General features: G+C 36.1%; 1 protein-coding gene across 1 annotated transcript in view; it reads left to right on the top strand.

The window, feature by feature from the left end:
- Positions 1-17,612, top strand: part of LOC121949770 (c-Maf inducing protein) — a 57,139-nt gene that overhangs the window by 16,384 nt on the left and 23,143 nt on the right. The window contains 1 exon segment of the mRNA XM_042495532.1: positions 9,664-9,789. Within this exon segment, the coding sequence (XP_042351466.1) occupies positions 9,664-9,789 (126 nt within the window).

The following is a 17,612-nucleotide window of genomic DNA, read 5'->3' as shown; positions in this document are numbered from 1 at the left end:
AATAGTTGCCATATTTTTTACTTTGCTTTTTTCTTTTTTTTCAGATCTGTGGTTAGCTGCTGTCAATGAAACTTCCTAAATCTGTTTTGTTTTTGGTTAATATCTGTGCAGGAGGCATTGAGTTTTGTTGTCAGAAGCCAAAAGCGACACTTTGCCAGTTTTCCAACCAGCTTTGTTTCATAACAATGGGTGTAGTATGTGTGAAAGACCTGAAAACTTCTGTCCATCTTGTCAGCGCCCAGATCTCCCTGCTCATTTGCCAGACAAAATTTACGCAGACTCAAGGGCTGTTGCACGAACCACAGATTGTCCTCATTTTTGTTCGCCCGCAGTCACCACGGACACAAGAGCTGTGCTCAAAACTATTCGCTCACTCACTCACGATTCTCTGTGTAGTGTGTAAGAAACAGTGAAATATGGGGAATAACCTGACGAGATTTCGGACACTGCACTAGAATCTTCTGAACGCCATATTCGTGTGACGCTGCGGGAGCACCCAGTGTCACGTAAACAAACCGAGCTCTCAGGCGGACAGATGAATGATGTGTACTGTACATTATTCTAAATATTTAGCATTAAGAGCAAAGTGCCGCTTCAATAAATTGAACTGGAGAAAATCAGGAAATACAAAATAAATGTATAAAAATACAAGAAAAATTAGCAATAAAGGCTGTTTTATTTCAGGCTGTTTCAAATAAAGGCCTTGGTAAACATGGCCACTGTTACTAAAGTTAACACTAGCTGCATAAATATGTTCAGAAAGTGTCTTCAGAGCAGTTTGTAGCTCCCGAATGAGTTTCCATGCTGTTTAGAAATCGGAGTGTGTGTTCGGATTAGTTGTTCAGTGGCTCTTATTGAAAAAGAGAACCGTCAGCGACGTAGCCTCCTTGAAATGACGTCCTAAACTCATTCATCTGTGGCCTCGCCAGACCACAATGAGATGTGAAACCGGGGCCTAACTTTGAAAAGCCACCCTTTAAATGTCAGACTGTTCAAATCAGACTCTAATTTAGAAAAAAAGGGTTCTTTTTGTAAGCCGCCCTCTTAGGCTGACAATAAGTTGTGCAAAATAAGAATTACTCTATTGATTTTTTTATATTAAAATCTAATGTGTCCCTGAACTCCAGTCAAACTAAGGCTGAATTTTTAAAATGCAGAATTAGTCTACGATAACATGTAAATGCTAAACACCTTAGGACTTACTCCTCAGTATCTTTGCGCGTAACATTTGTGAAACTCCTGTTGCGTATCTTCCCTGCAGAGCAGCTGCAGATTGATGTGTGTCTGTTATAGTTTTTTATATGACTAAAACTAGAGCCCTGTGGTTAGCCGTTTTTATTTAACTAAATGAGCATAGAAAGATATTTAGGCGTGTGCTTCACTTTGTGTTTGTGCATGTCTGCCACGTGTCACAGTAGTGAACGTTGACCTGCTGCTACAGTGTAAAACCACGGCTCGCAGCAGCACAATGTTTCGGCTTATTTCCAAATGTAACCTCCCTTGATAATCAGAGCGGCACATGCAAGGTTCCTCGCAACTTGACTGATTTATAGTTTTGTTTGGACTAACATTATATTTGGATCTAATCGTGCAGCTACTTACATTTTCCAGCTGTTACACTCAGTGTGTGAGCAGTGGACTGGGCCTTCAGGAGCTGCTCCTGTTACACCCTCTGTATCAATGTTGTTTTTTTTGTCACTGGTCTTTTTTTCTTCTTGTTGCTGTGGTTTTTGTTTGTCATTGTGATTGTTTTTTTTAGCGACGTTTGGTTGTGTCTGTTTTACAATGGTGCCATTTCTGGGCATGGTTATTTTTTTTGAATTGTTGTTGTTTTTGCTGTTTTGTCGCTGTGGTTTTGCCACCGTCGTCATGTGTTTACATGCTGATCTCATTCTCTACAGTTACAAGTATTGACTCATTTGTCCACATTCCATTAATTCCTTGTTTTAAATCAAAGGCCTTGTAATATTTAACTTATCAAGCTTTAAAGGCATGTATTGACCAAATTCCATTATCTGTCCGATAGAAAGAATAACAAAGACTTTAAACAAAACTTTGGTATCCAAAATCCTAAAGGAGCCATCTTTCCAGGATTTATTTTTATATTTTAAGATTTTTAAAAACTTGTTGTTTGACTGGCTGTATTTATAGCACCGCATTCAGTAGTGTTTACCTGGGTTTGTCTGTTGTATTGAGGAGTGTAGTGAATTATTAATGTAATCATCATTGTTCCATTGTTCATTTTTAATCTTATCAGTGCATGATATGATCAAATGATTATTTAATCCTCAACTACAATGACACATTCCCATCACACGTCATTTGAGCCTAATTAATGTCTTTTGTGACATTTTTTTGTGATGTATACCTTTGACGTTTTTTCTAAACAACAGTTCTGTTAACGTTTGTATCTTTGGGGCGTAATGAATGTGTTGCTTTAATTTCCTTCTTCTTTTGATTGATTGACACCATTTTTGGAAGAATTTGAAACATTGTTTACATCTGTGTTTGCTAGCTCCAAGTCTTTCTTATCACTATCTTTTGTTTGCAAAACATAATTTTGGCCATAACTCAAAAATTCATATGACAAAATTTCATTGAATGTCTAATAATATCAACATGCAGTGCTATGATATTTATGAGTGTAACAGCATGAAACCATTTCCTGGGTATATTATGGTTCCTGTCTTGTGCATATGCACAAAATAAAAATAAAACAGGGAGTGACTTTTAAAAACATTGCTCTATAGCACTACAAGAATATTTTTAAAAAATCAATTAAAATGAAAAAAATCCAATATTTGCCTTTAAGTTGGGTCTTGTGTTTTTAGCTGTCTTATAGCATCAAAAAGTAAAATTTTTTTACATTTTAGAAGTAAAAAAATAAGTTTTACTTGAAAAGTTGCTTCAACAATTGAGAAACTGTTTACTAATCATATAACCAAGAAATCATTTCTTAGTAATCGGCTAGTTTTTCACAGTGCTTTACTGCTAAATTGTTTGTCTTGTGTATGATGTGAGCTGCTCTATAGTGCTACGAGAGATGAAAAATTCCAGCATGTGCCTTTAGGTTGTTTCATGTACTTTATGTGTCTTGTAGAGGAGCCCTTTGTCAAAATTTGCATGGTGCATTTAACAAAAAATGGATGGAGGCCATTCAAGTCTCAGTCTTAGGGCCCTACTGTGTGTTTATCTGGCCATGAAAATAAGACAGAGCTTTAAAAAGCAATACATTCTTACATTTTAGAGGCAAAAAAACCCCCAGGAGTGTTAAAAAGTTGCACTCACATTTGTGTAACTGTTGTGTTTGTGTCTTGATAACAGACATGGTCGTAACTTGTAGGAGCTGTAATTAAACGCTTTAATTTTCGACTCGAAAAGTTTCTTGGAAGTGTGTTGTCACAGAAAGTAGCACTGACAAACCACAGAGCTGCATCACCAAACAGCTTACTCAACAGCGCTCGCTCTCCTCTCCTCTGGGACGCCCTGCGTGACCCCGTGACGGCGCTCTGCAGGTCAGCAGTGTGTTTTCGTCCTCCCAAGTTTACGAGCAGCAATTTGGTTGTTCCTAAGCAAATGGAGAAGTAGAGCAGCTTATCGTACAGGGAAGTGACCCTTTAATGTGCGGCGACGTCACACATGAGTCCAGCAGTCCCACATGACTTCCGCGGTGTGTGTGTGTGTGTGTGTATATCCCTAAGCAGAGTATATGACATGTTTATGTTGGTCAAAGCGAGGGTCTTTGAACAAACACAGCTATCGTATCATCTCGTCACCCTTCAGATCCGAATGTCCTTTTGTTTGGGAACTACTGTTGTGTGATTATTGGTAAATATGAAACCAGCAAACACAGGATGTGAAATGATATTGTTTGATCGATGACGGGAACAGGAAGAAATGTGCACTCAAATGCCCTCTTATCCACTCGCTATCTGTCTTCAACAGGACGCTTGCCGTTGTCACTCTGTGGGACGCGAGCAAACAGAGGCTGCAGGAGACCACGGAGGTTTCATATGAACCAAAGTTGACTCACTGTCCACAATGTCTCTGTCTTGGTTGCTATGGTAACATATGTAACCATAGCAATATGTAACAGTACATATGTAACATCCTGCTTTGTCACATAGTTTGCTCGTGTTCATGGGTGCTTATAGTGTGTTGCGTATCTCTGCTGTTTTATCGCCACCATCTTTTTAAAAAAATGGTTATTTTATTTTATTTTGAAATAATATTTTATTTTATTGGTTTTAACTTGGGTGTGTTTTTACTTTTACTGGTTTATTGGTTTATCTGTAATTTTGTCTTATTGTTTGCTTTTTTTTAAAAAATTGTTTTGGTCACATGCTGTGTTATCCAAATTTTAAGATCTCTGTATCTCAGATTTGTGCCCCCACAAATATCAAGAAAACTATATTTATGATTAGAATTATATTTAAAGTTATGATGCAGAAAAAAAAAATATTATTATTATTATTTTTGAACTTTTCTTTATTTCATATATTATAAATATATTTTAAATTAAATTTATTTTTTGCTAATTTTCAGATAATTTTTTTGTAACTTTTTATTAATATTTTGCTAATTTTTTGGGTCATTTCTTGTTAAGTGGCTCATTTCTTCCCATGTTTTTGAAAAAAAAAAATCTAGCTAATTTTCTCAGTTTTAAACCATCTCAAAGAGAAGGAAAAGAGGGAGCAGAGATGGTAAAGAAAATGGAAGAGGGAAATCAACATCACTTAAAGAAAGGAGAATAGAAGTAGAGGAAAAGAGAGTGAAAAAAGGAAAGGAAGTTAATTACCTTTCTTCTGTTCTCTGTGTCTGTTGATGTGTTTCCTGCTTTGAGTCACCACAGGCAAAGTTGGTTTACTTTCCTGACCTTCAGTGCACCGTGAACACAACATATCAGGAGCCGATATCGGTTGTTGATCAGTGGCATTTACATGCGTGTCACGTGTTACAATGTCACATCTGTATTTTTTATATTGAAAGTTTGTCTAACTCCCCGATGAGGACACAGATAAACAGTTAAATCTTCACAAACATCACTAACAGTTAACTCTTTTAAAAGGCTCAGTACATTTTTAGCAAAACAGGAGGAAATTGTGCATTTGTTAGGGACTATTCGTAAATGTTTATTTTTCGTATTCATGAGTTACGTTATTTAAGTAACTTTTAAGTACGTTATTTAAGTAACTTTTGTATGGTCTTTTGTATGCACTATTTTTTTTGATGGTTTGCATGTTTATGGTCTTGAAAAGCTCTGTCGTAAGTACTTGTGGTAGCATCATGGCGTATGTGAGATTGAATCACACTGCAGTGTGAATTCATGTTAATGAAGGAACACGTCACCCATTTCAGGAGCAGCTTATATTTTTATTTTTAAGCGTTTTTGGACAACAATGGAGCTCTGAGGAAGAAGAAATATCAGGCTTTGATACACAGACAATAATTACTGTAATAATTGTAGGAAGCATTCATTGTTGGTTTGCTTCTTGTCATGGTAATGGCTAAGATAATAATAAAAAAACATACCATCATCAGTTTTACCCTGTAACTTTTCAACATTGTGTTCAGCACTATTTAAATCACTGCAGTACTGTCAGTGGTTTACTCCACTTCTACTACTGGTTTCATTTCATATCGATACGGTATAAAAGTTAGTTTACAGTCACAGTGGCGGATTGTTTATCAAAAGCAAATTTCAAGCTTTTGAGGTTTATTTTCTCGCTATTCAAAAATTAATAGAAGTTAATGCTTTGAAAAATACAATTAAAACACTTTAGATTTTGGTCTCCATACCTGAAAATTAAATGCCGTTATTCTTCGTCAAGATGATGTTGGCATGAGATTTTTGGATGAAGTTAGGTTTTTGGCAACTCAACAACACAACCTAAAACCAACAAATTATCAACGTCATCAATATTCTATGTCAAATTGACGCTGGCTTTAGACTGATATTAAATTTCAGGCGTTCATTACGGCCCCGAGGGTCAAAACGCTACACTTCAGAAAACAAAATAACATTTCCCAAAACACAACATTTCATAAAACGAGATAACATTTCCCAAAACAAAACATTTCAGAAAACAAAATAACATTGTAATGTACTGTTTTGACCCTCAGGGCCGCGATAGTTTAACTGACGTCACAACTAAATTAAATACATCTAAATTTCGCCGTCACTGAGATGGAGTTTCGTTCCATGTGTTCTTAACCCTTAGGGACTGTTTGGCACGTTTTAGGAGCTCTTCATGCCTTTTTGTTTAATCTTAAAATATTTATTCTTTTTGTATGGACTAATGTTCGTTGAAAAAATTAACTCAGTGAAAGCAGATTCATTCACTCATTCATCATTAATATTAATGTTTAATATTTTAAAGCTTGATTTTGAAAAGCACATTTTTTGTGCAGAGCAATATGAGCGTGTGTAATATTAAAGCGGGCCCTAAGGGTTAATAATGTCCCCTTAGTCTTTCTTTCTTTTTTGTCTTTTTGTCTTTCTGTCTTTCTTATTTCCTTGCTCCCTGTCTGCTTCTCCCTGGAAACAAAGAAAACAAACATAACATACATCTCCATCCCCTTGTTTCTATGGTAACGCAGCAGTGAGGAGAGGAGACAAGAGGAGTCGTAGCCTCCTCCAACCCTCCTCCATGATCAAAGGAGAACAGAAAGAGACAGTATGAGAGAAAAGAGAGAAAAAGAAAAGACCGGGAGCAGGAAAACAGAGTCGGGTAGAAAGAAGGAGAGACGGAGTCGGAGGGAAAGAGAGATAGCAGTAGACAGAGGCAGGCAATCACTGCATGCTCTTGTGCAGGATGGAGTATCTATGGTAACCTCGTCTGGTTATCAGAAAATTGAAGTCCCTTCTGTTTGTCTCCATTCTGCTGTGCCTCTGCAAAAACAGCATTTATCTCCTCCCTCAGCACACAATTTCATATTCCGCTCTTTATTTGGCAGTTTGTCTTATTAGTGCGGCATGTGCGTCCAACTCGGGCTCCAAGTTGATGTAAAACGCTATTTGGCAGTGTGCGAGCAGACAGAAAGACAGACAGAGAGCAGGGACGACGTTTACTCTTCCAAGGAAATTAGACATCTCGCCCAGAACCAATATTTGCCATGGACGTCGTCTGTAATGAAAATCCTGTATGCATACTGTTTCTGTCTGTGTGTGTGTGTGTGTGTGTGTGTGTGTGTGTGTGTGTGGAGGGGGTAAGACAGAGGAGCCAGCTTGCTTTATAAGCGGCAGAGGGAGGTGTAAACAAAGGAATAGTGTGTTTGTTCGTCAGTAACGGGAGAGGAGGGGGGGCGCTGCACGAGAGTGAGATGGATGCAAATAAAGAGAACCACCTGTCTGCTCGACTCCACTGCAGAGAGACGCCAGCGCTGAAGCAACCGTTTGTGTTTGTGTTGAGCAGAGCCGGGACTGACTCTGTGTGTGTGTGTGTGTGTGTGTGTATGTGAGAGAGAGAGCATGAGACAGGCTGTTTATCTGTCTGAAAGCAGCAGCAGCAGCAGAAGAAGCAGCGGGGAGGCAGTGGAGGCCTCTTTCACTGAGACACTGACTTCAGCCTGACAGTCCCACTTCATTCATTATCATTATAACAATAGTAATTATTTGGATTTCTACCCCTGATACATTTTTGATCATGTTTTACGGGCGACGCATTTACTGTGGAACTGATAGGTTTCACTGAAACAGCTTATTCATATTGCATGAAACGTTCACAGTCTTTCGTTCACATGATAGCATTTCGGGGGCCTGAAAACGCAAACTTTTGTAATTAAAAAAAAAAAAAAAAATGTAACCCCTTTTGTTGCTGTGTAAACTGGCACTGCACGGACCCAGTGAGAACAGCACCACACGGTTACACTGCACATGTGTGTTCTCGTGTGCTTACTACTGGCCTGGCATGCATACTACAGCGTTTTTGGTTGTTTTTGCGGATCCGTGTAAACAAAGATTGTGATTTTTTTTTTTAAAAAAACGCAAAAGGAAAACTTTTCCGTTTTTAGTCGGGTTGCTCTTGTCTAAACTTGGCGAAGTATAAATTATCAGCACCAGGAAAACATTTTAGCAAGCCATGGAAACGTTACATTTGCACATTATCATGTAGCCATGGTTAAGATGTGGTTAGGCTCAAAAACCAATTGGTTATGGTTTGGAAAAGATCATTAGACATTAATGAGGCATTATGAATTTGTGCAAAACTTTTTGAAATGTCGATAAGCATGTCAATAAAAAACACACACAAAAAAAAACAGGAACTGAGGAAACACTACCATAAGTGAGGAAACACCAGAAGTAAAATAAAATTAGTGAAAAAGATCCAAATAAACAAATAAATAAAATTATAATAGTAATAAAAAAGATAAATAAGTAAAACAATTGACTTGTAAATAAGAAGTAAGTAAGTTAAATAATAGATTAATATTTTAAAAATCATAAAATGATATAGGAAGTAGTAAAACTGTGAAATAGACTAAAATGTATAAATAAAAAGGTCAATAGATAAATAAAGTTCATTAAAAGCCTGACTAAAAAACTCTTAAGGCAGGCAATAGGGATATAAATGGTCAAATGTTAACATTTGGATAAATCCTACATACAGGGAGTGTGTTTTTCTGAGTCTGTTTACTAAAAAAACTGTTGCTCAGTGTGCTCAGTGTACTCTTGCGTATCTTGAGGTTTTTTTCCTTGTCCTCCCGATACTAAAAATGAAAAGTATAAGGAAAAAAAAATGCTGATAAATGCCAGAAAGCCCAATTAGGGTGCAGCAAAAAGCCCCTGCAGATGACGTCTGCAGGGCCCATTTGTGTGGATATACAGTTAGTCTCCCATCAACAATAATTGGTACTAAGTCATTCAGTGACGCTAATGTCTGGGAAATGAACTGGTGATTCATTTACTGCCATTTCTGCATTACTGACAAACACATGTCTTATTATAGACTCACTGTGGCACTTAACTTTTCTCTTCAGCTCTTCTCCTGAGGGTTTTAAAGACATACAGGCTCAGTTTCCTTGTGGCTTTCGCTCTGTCTCGTTATTTTTATCTGTTTAGATTCTTTTTTTTTCGGCCCCCCCTTTTTCTCTCTAAAGACTCTTCTGTTCCTGAGTCCGGAAACTTGTGGTAATTTGTCAGTGTTTCTGTAATCATTTTGAGACGAGCAAACAGGTTGTGGCCTGTTACTCAGTTGCATCTGCTTCCAGCTCCCACAATGATGAGACCAGGATCAGAGCTGCGCCATCACGCCGCGCTCGCTTTTTCTCTGTTGACTCAAAGCTACACGGACAATGTCTTTCTGTGGTGTTTGTGTGTTTCCGTGATTAATGGCTTTTGCTAAATTGATTTTCCACTTTGTTTCAGCATTCAATGACTATTCAGTTGGAACTACATCAAATGTAACCACAGCTGATAAAGATTACTCTGTGTACTCTTTAGCAGCGTTTGCCATTCTGCTGCATTTAGAGGTTTTGTTTGGTTTGTGTTTACCCAAGGCAGGTTAGCCCAGGATAGGTTTCTTTTTGTCTTTCCAGCCAACTGCCAGTAAAAATAAATGCCTTTTTCTCCCCCGGCTCTGTTTAAATATACAGTATGTACTGTACAAATGTTTGACGGTGGCAGACTAATATCCTCTCCCTTTCTCTCTTTCTCTTCTCCAGCCCACCGGTTACATGGAAACATCATTGTCCTACAGCTCTATAGAGGACCTGCAGCTCCTTTCATGGGACAATGCTCCAAAGTACTGTGTCCAGCTCAGCTTCCCTGGTGGCACCGTCCTGCTGCAGGTAATGCACGAGTCTTCTGCCTTCTTGAAAATAAGCCAGTGGCTGAGTGCAGGTTGGAAAAGCTGAAATAAACTAGTGAAAATGAAGCAAGAATGCAAACTTACTTGACATTTTTTTGTAGGCTAGCTTCAATCCTTTGCAACCTGGAGTGAAATCAGATGCCTTTCGCATGTATTTTAACCTTTGAACTCTGAGCACATCAGTGCAATTTCTTTCAAAAGCATTTTGGGAAAAAAAAAAGACAATTAGCAACTTGGGAAGAAATGCTCCACAAATGACAAAAATCACTAAAGTTAGGAATAAAGCTAGGGAAAAAAACATGTTAAAAAAAACCAAAACAATTACAGATTTGAAATGATTACAGAATTATTTGTTATTATTTTTATTCCTTGATTTCTTTCTTTTCCCTTTTTTGTATTGATTTTTTTTTTTTGGGGGGGGGGGGTTCTTTACAATTTTTCAGGTAATTTACTTGAACCATTTTTACTAATTTCTTGCTAATTTTTGAGTAATTTCTCCTTTTGTTCCACAAATTGCAAGAAATTAGTATATTTAGAGTTAGAAACTTCTTTTTTTTAAGCTAGGGAAAAATGTCCAGGGAAAAAGGAAATAATAAATAATATGATTTTTTTAAAAAAACAACAACTAACTATTGTCTATCAAACTATCTAATTTTAACTAATTTCTTGCTAATTTTGTGGTGATTTCTTCTTTGGTTGCTATTCTTTTTTTTTTTTAAGACATCAAGCCATTTGCTCAGGTTTCAAAGGGTTAACAGCTGTTTCTATACAGTAATACCTGTTTGTCATATAAATGGTTAGAAATCATATGTTGATAAGGGTTGTAAGGGTCATTTTTTCAATCTAATCGGTTGAATCAGTTTGGTGAAACAATAAAAGGATTCATGTGACGCAGTTTGATTTCAGGGATGGGCAGGGAACAAAAAAATACTTTTGTAGAATCAGCTTAATCATGCTCATAGCTCTGCATGATCAAATACCACAATTTCTTAGTGTTGCTTACTCAAAACACTTATTTATACTTATCACTTATATTCACTTATCATATACTTATTTTATTTTTTTTTAATCAAATGATGCTTTATGGCAGGGCTACTCAGCTGCAAATACAGTTGGGCCAGAATTTAAAACCAGGAAATGTAGACTGGCTATTCATTTTTAACATCCTGAATAAAACATTTTTTTTAACTTTTGATAATTACAAATAAAAAAAGAAGTTATTTAATGTGGTGGAAATATAACAATGTTTATTATTTCACTTTTGAAATAAATAAAAAGGTCACATATTTGACCCAAGCACAGCACAAAGTGCAGAAAAATAATAAAAATGCACAAAACCAGAACAGGTTGCATTAAGTCCCAAAGCCCAGAAATGAGTTAGCATGTTTGCGCTCCTGATTCCCTCATCTCAAAGTCAGTGGGTTACTCGAATGGGTTTTTGATAACATCCCTGAAACAATGGCCACGAAAAAGTTGCTATTCGGCCTGCAGGCCGTAAGTTGACTTTCACTGTTCTAAACCCACTTGTCTAAACAGATAAAATATCTGGGGACAAAGTAGAGCGCTGGCTGATAACTGAGCAGATAACTATTTGGTTATTGTCCTGTGATAAATGCTAAGACTGACATCTGGAAGCTATCAGTGCAGTGGGAACTTTGGTCCTGATTGCTCCCCTGATGGGATTTATTTTTACACAAGTATTTGTGGTGAATTTGGTTGATATTAATGTCCCATGATAATAGTACACAGTTAAATCTGCAACCATTTTCTAATTCACAGTAAAAAAAAAAAAAAGATTTCTACTGGGAATTGGTTTTGTACCTTTTTGTATGTAAGGTTGCAGAATACATAAAACTAAAATCCCTAAAACATTTTACGATCCCAGAAATATACTAAAATCTTACCAATGCTCTAAAATCAGAGAAATGTCGTAAAGTCCTAGAAATGTCCTACAGTCCCAGAAATGTCCTAAAATTTAAGACATGTCCTAAACTTCTAGAAATGCGTGAAACATCCCAGAAATGCCCTAAAATCCAAAAAATGTCCAAAAATCCTAGAAGTGTCATAAAATCCGAGAAACATTCTAACATGCGTGAAACATCCTCAAATCATACAATTGTCCTAAATCATAGAAATGTCCTAAAATCATACAATTGTCCTAAATCATAGAAATGTCCTAAAATCATAGAAATGTCCGAAAATCATACAATTGTCCTAAATCATAGAAATGTCCTAAAATCATAGAAATGTCTGAAAATCATACAATTGTCCTAAATCATTGAAATGTCCTAAAATCATAGAAATGTCCGAAAAATCATACAATTGTCCTAAATCATTGAAATGTCCTAAAATCATAGAAATGTCCTAAAATCTAAGAAACATCCAAAAATCATAGAAATGTCCAAAATCATAGAAATGTCGTAAAATCCCAGAAACGTCCTAAAATCATAGAAATGTCCTAAAGTCTAAGAAACATCCAAAAATCATAGAAATGTCCAAAATCATAGAAATGTCCTAAAATCCCAGAAACGTACTACAATCCTTGAAACGTCCTAAAATCATAGAATTGTCCAAAATCATAGAAATGTTGTAAAATCCCAGAAAACATCCTAAAATCATAGAAATGCCCTAAATTATAGCAATGTCCTAAAATCCTAAAAATGCCCTAAAATCATAGAAATGTCCTAAAATCCCAGGAATGTCCTAAAATCTAAGAAACATCCAAAAATCATAGAAATGTCCAAAATCATAGAAATGTCGTAAAATCCCAGAAACGTCCTAAAATCATAGAAATGTCCTAAAGTCTAAGAAACATCCAAAAATCATAGAAATGTCCAAAATCATAGAAATGTCCTAAAATCCCAGAAATGTACTACAATCCTTGAAACGTCCTAAAAAATCATAGAATTGTCCAAAATCATAGAAATGTTGTAAAATCCCAGAAACATCCTAAAATCATAGAAATGCCCTAAATTGAAATAGCAATGTCCTAAAATCCTAAAAATGCCCTAAAATCATAGAAATGTCCTAAAATCCCAGGAATGTCCTGCAAGCCTTGAAATGTCCTCAAATCATCGATATGTCCTAAAATCCTAGAAACACGTATGGGGCTGCTGCGACTGGCCCCTGCCCCCCCGTCATTTTGCAAAAGTGGCCCCCAAGCAAAGCAAGCTGAGTGTCCCTGCTGTAACGTTTTAGCCTCAGAGCCTGTACGGGACACTTTTATACCCGCTGAACTCTGAGAGACTGGGCTGGATTCCTGGGAAAAAATCATCTCCACATTAACCACAGGCATTCGGTGAGCACATTTGGTACTGTTACCCATTAGCCCAATTACCTCTGATTCACAATTCAACCCATTATGGGTGGTGCAGGTCAACAGTGTATACCCACCTCCTCGGTTGTGTTTGCTTACGCCTGCTGCCAGCTGTTTGGAGCGCTGCCAGATTTGGTTTGTGCTTCGGAGGAAAAGCTCAGCTGGTTTTTGTCCACAAACCAAGATTAGTCAGGGCTTCCTGCACATGTGCACTGTAAATTGTGACAACTTGATTTTACCGATTGCATTGAAAACTTTACTTAAGCACGTTTCCAGGATAAGTAAATATAACTATTAATCTTAATTTACATTATTATAAATTATTAAAAATTACTATTTATAATTTTAGCTTCATTTCCTACTGGTAGGAAGTTTTTAGTGACTTCACTGAACTAGGTATACTTTGCTATATATCTGTATTTTTCTGGTTGCATACATCATATTTGTATATTATTAAACATGTTTTTAAAAAACAAAAAAAAAAAAAAAAAAAAGAACTCGCAGGTCTCCGAACATCATCACTAGAAAATCCTTCCTTTTTGTGATGATTATTGTGATGATTGTGATGTGATGAGGTTAATTCAGATTAATTTGGTTTACTGAAGTTGCTAAAACTTCGAAAAAACAATGTAATTTCACTTGTCATTTTTAAGTTTCAACAACTTCACAAAATTAAGTAAATACAGCTACATTTCTATTAAACTTAACACTTGTACATTAAGATTTTTGGTGAAGTTTACTTTCTTTTATAGAGACAGTCCAAGATTATTTTCATAAAAGATCAACTTGTGAGATTTTACAGTGTCGTTAACTGGAAAAGCTGATGTAGTTTTCCCAGCTTTTGAAAAGAAAACCATGAAAAATAAGAAAAGTATTTAAACGTCACGGAAAACTAAGATCAGTAGAGGATTAGAGATCTAAACAGGAAGAAAACTGCAAACCCCCAGGCACAATTGACACTGTAATTTGGTTATGGCAACTAACTGCTCTTCCACACAAACTATATAGATATATGGGTATGATGAGATGGCAATAAAAAAACACTGATGGATGTGATTAAATTATTAAGGGAACATTATGCTGTTGTTTCCCGTCATTATAAATTTGATGAATGGAGGTCCTCATCATGGATTCCTATCTGAATTGCTGCATCACTTGCAAAAACATATTTTATTCAAAAAGTCACGATTATTTGGAGTTTGCATTTACGCAAGTAATAATGAATTTGACATTTTTACAGCAGAGCATGGTTCCTGAGGATCCTTAAAAAAAAGTCTTAACATCCATTAACTTCATTAATCCAAAAACAAGGCCTTAAAATGGTATTAAATTGACTAACATTAATGTGCAGACATAAAAAGTAGAATTTTATGATTTTTTTTTTAATCTTTTTTTTGTTAAATAATTAAATTCATTCCTTTTCTTTAACTCATCATGATGAAAATCTAAGCAGTGAAATGTGACATGCAGATTGAGAAACACAAAATTGCCAAAAAAAACGGGCAGAAATGCCAAATATATCCCACATCTGTTCCAAATAGAAACCAAATAGATAATTTTGTGATAATATAATATGTTTATTGTCTTCCATCAATCAATTAATCAGACTATATAGCACTTTTCATACAGATGAACTGTAACACAAAGTGCTTTGGACAATAAAACCAAAACTACACCCACCCCCCAAAACATGCACATACACACCCACACACACGCACACGCATGTAAATAAAAAACACAAAAAACAGTACGCATAAAAACCGGGAACTGAGGAAACGCTACAATAAGAGAGGAAACACCAGATGCAGGATAAAACCAACAGATAAAAGATGAAAACGTAAATAAATAAGGAAGCAGATAAAAGGATGAATAAATAACAAAATAATAGCAATAAAAATAAATAAAAAACTAGATGACGGGCTGGGAAAATATGCAAACTGTAAAAAAAGAGGTAAATTAAGGATAAAAACAGAGAGTAAAATAAATAAATATATAAAAAATAAAATGATAAAAAAAAAGTACTAAAACTGTAAACCAGACTAAAATATATAAATAGTCAACAAACAAATAAAGTTCAAATTAAAAAGTTAGGTCTTGAGGTTGAGTTTAAAAATATCGACTGCCTCTGCTGCCCTCAGGATGTTTTTCACTGAAAAAATCATGTCACAAAAGGCATATTTTATGTCACAATAACCATTTGGGACACATAAAAAAGTGCATCTTCAATTTTGACGATTAGTGCTTTGGTCTTAAACTAAATTCTGAAGTGCATTAAAAAAAAGTGTTAAAAAGTCTTAAATCTGCCTCTCCTTAAGCTGCAGGAACCTTCAGCAGAGTCAGCGGGAGCTTTTTACTCATTTTTTAAGGGTGAGTTATTGAGGTCAGTTAGTTTTCACCATTTAGGGACAAAAGTGACTCCGCAGATCCTCAGTTAGTCCCTCATTAGTGGTAAGACTAGTTTCAGTATATTCTCACACAATTTTAGTCTCCTGTAAGAGTATCATCCCAAAACAGTTAAACTCTTTATCCACTATCTCGCTGGAAACTCCTCACTGTGCTGAACACAGTGTTCCTCCATATCAGTCTAACATGTTCCATTCCCACTCCAATACAAACCGCACCTACGCGGGTCCCACCTCAGAGTCATTACGCTTTGTTTTGCTGGCGATCAATTATTTTACTGTTAACAAACACTGGGACAGGTAGTAAAAAAAGTGCAAACACACTGGAAGCAGACGGGAAGAGTGGGAGTGTAATTGCTTTGAAGACAAAGATCATTTTTAAAGTCTCCCTGCAGTTGTTGTCATTTTTGTTACAATGTGCGCTATCTGGTGATGTCAGAGAAGTTAGAAGTTTATTTTAAAAAGACGTCAGTCCATTATTTTGACCTTTTTTTAAAAAAAAAATCTTGCTTCTCCTCCTCTGTGTGAATCTCATCTTATTTAAGCAAAACATCGCCAAATGACGTAAATTGCGGGTGCTGCTTGTGGACAAGTTGTTACCGTGGTGTAACATAAATTAGCATTTTCACAGTCAGCGGCATGTTCAGAGACTTTTTTTTTTTTTTTTTTACCGGTATGGCCCAAGTGGGTCACTGACTTTTGCAGTGTTTGCATTAAGTATGAATGGTGCTGCAGGCACATGCATCGGCACAACTTTAATTTACCATTTTTATCTCCACTACAAATTAGTTAATTACTATCGTCACACTGTCTTATATTTTGTTTATAGTTTAGATTAAAAGATTGATAGATTGACCAATCACAACACAACAGAGTGGCACCACACAAATGTAAAATAAAGCTTCCATAATTTATTTAACAGATTGTTTCTTTCAAAAGTTAATAGTACAATAGTCAGTATAAAGACAAATTATCTAAATAAATAGCCTGTGTTAACAAACTTTTTAACAACTGTATCAATATATTTGTATGTAAAATTAGTCAGGCTGGACACATTATTGCCTCTCAGGTTTAAGACTGATTTGCACCTGTAAACAAAAATTCAGTTTACTTGTAAACATTTCAAACAGACTACGCAGAAAGCCAATCATAATGTAGTGGCACCTGGGGCAGCCAATGATATTTCAGCGGTAGCCCGTGTCACACCAGGCTTCTCCTTAATCACGCCTCTGATCACAGTTAACCAGAGCTGTACGCCAGATGCACAGTGCTAACCCAGCCAGAAGCTGGTGCAAGGGTTAACTCCAACTGCTCATCCAAATATGGTCACTTCTGACTCCAAAAATCCAAGATGGCAACAGCTGAAATGGGAATCCACAAACAAAGGGTGATGTCACGGTGGCTATGTTCATTATTTTTTAATGTCTATGGTGTAACCCCCCAAAACAAAGGGCTAAAAGACAAAAAAATGCTGCATGGAGCTGGGGGGGAGTGGATAGTCAGGTGGTAGTCTCTAATTCTTGATTCATTCATGACTTTGTGCAGCCACTTTCATATTACACATGGAGTCATTGTTTGTTTGTTTTTTAAAGAGATTTTATTGATTTTTTTTAACTTAACAGCACAGTGAACTCCACATTCTCAAAGACACCTCAGATAAAATAAATAAACAAATAAAATAATGTCTGATTGTTAATAAAAAATATTATTAGTACAATTTATAATAATACATTGTTAATGTGAATGATATTCTCCTGTACAATGTCTGTTGACTTTATTTATTTCTATGGCAAAAACTCCAAAAAACTCTTATTTTTTTCATGACTAACATGTCACAGCAGATAAAGTAACATTAGTGTGTGAGTAGCCAAACCTAACTAGAGGTGGAGGCTGCCGAAAATGCTGATTGAATGATGACTTACAAAAAGTGAACATTTTACCTTTTGCACACAGTTGCAAAAATCTTTGTTTCCTCTTTCAGGATGTTATCGACTGAGTGGCCCCGAGCAAATGACACAAAATTGTTATCTGTGCGCTTGTTGTCTCTGGGATCACATTTAACAAATCATTTGTGTGTGCGTGTGT

The sequence above is a fragment of the Plectropomus leopardus genome, chromosome 11, assembly GCF_008729295.1.
Source record: "Plectropomus leopardus isolate mb chromosome 11, YSFRI_Pleo_2.0, whole genome shotgun sequence".
NCBI classification, from domain to species: Eukaryota; Metazoa; Chordata; class Actinopteri; order Perciformes; family Serranidae; genus Plectropomus; species Plectropomus leopardus.
Note: the sequence above shows the minus strand (reverse complement) of the source record. Positions and strands in the feature narration are given on the sequence as shown.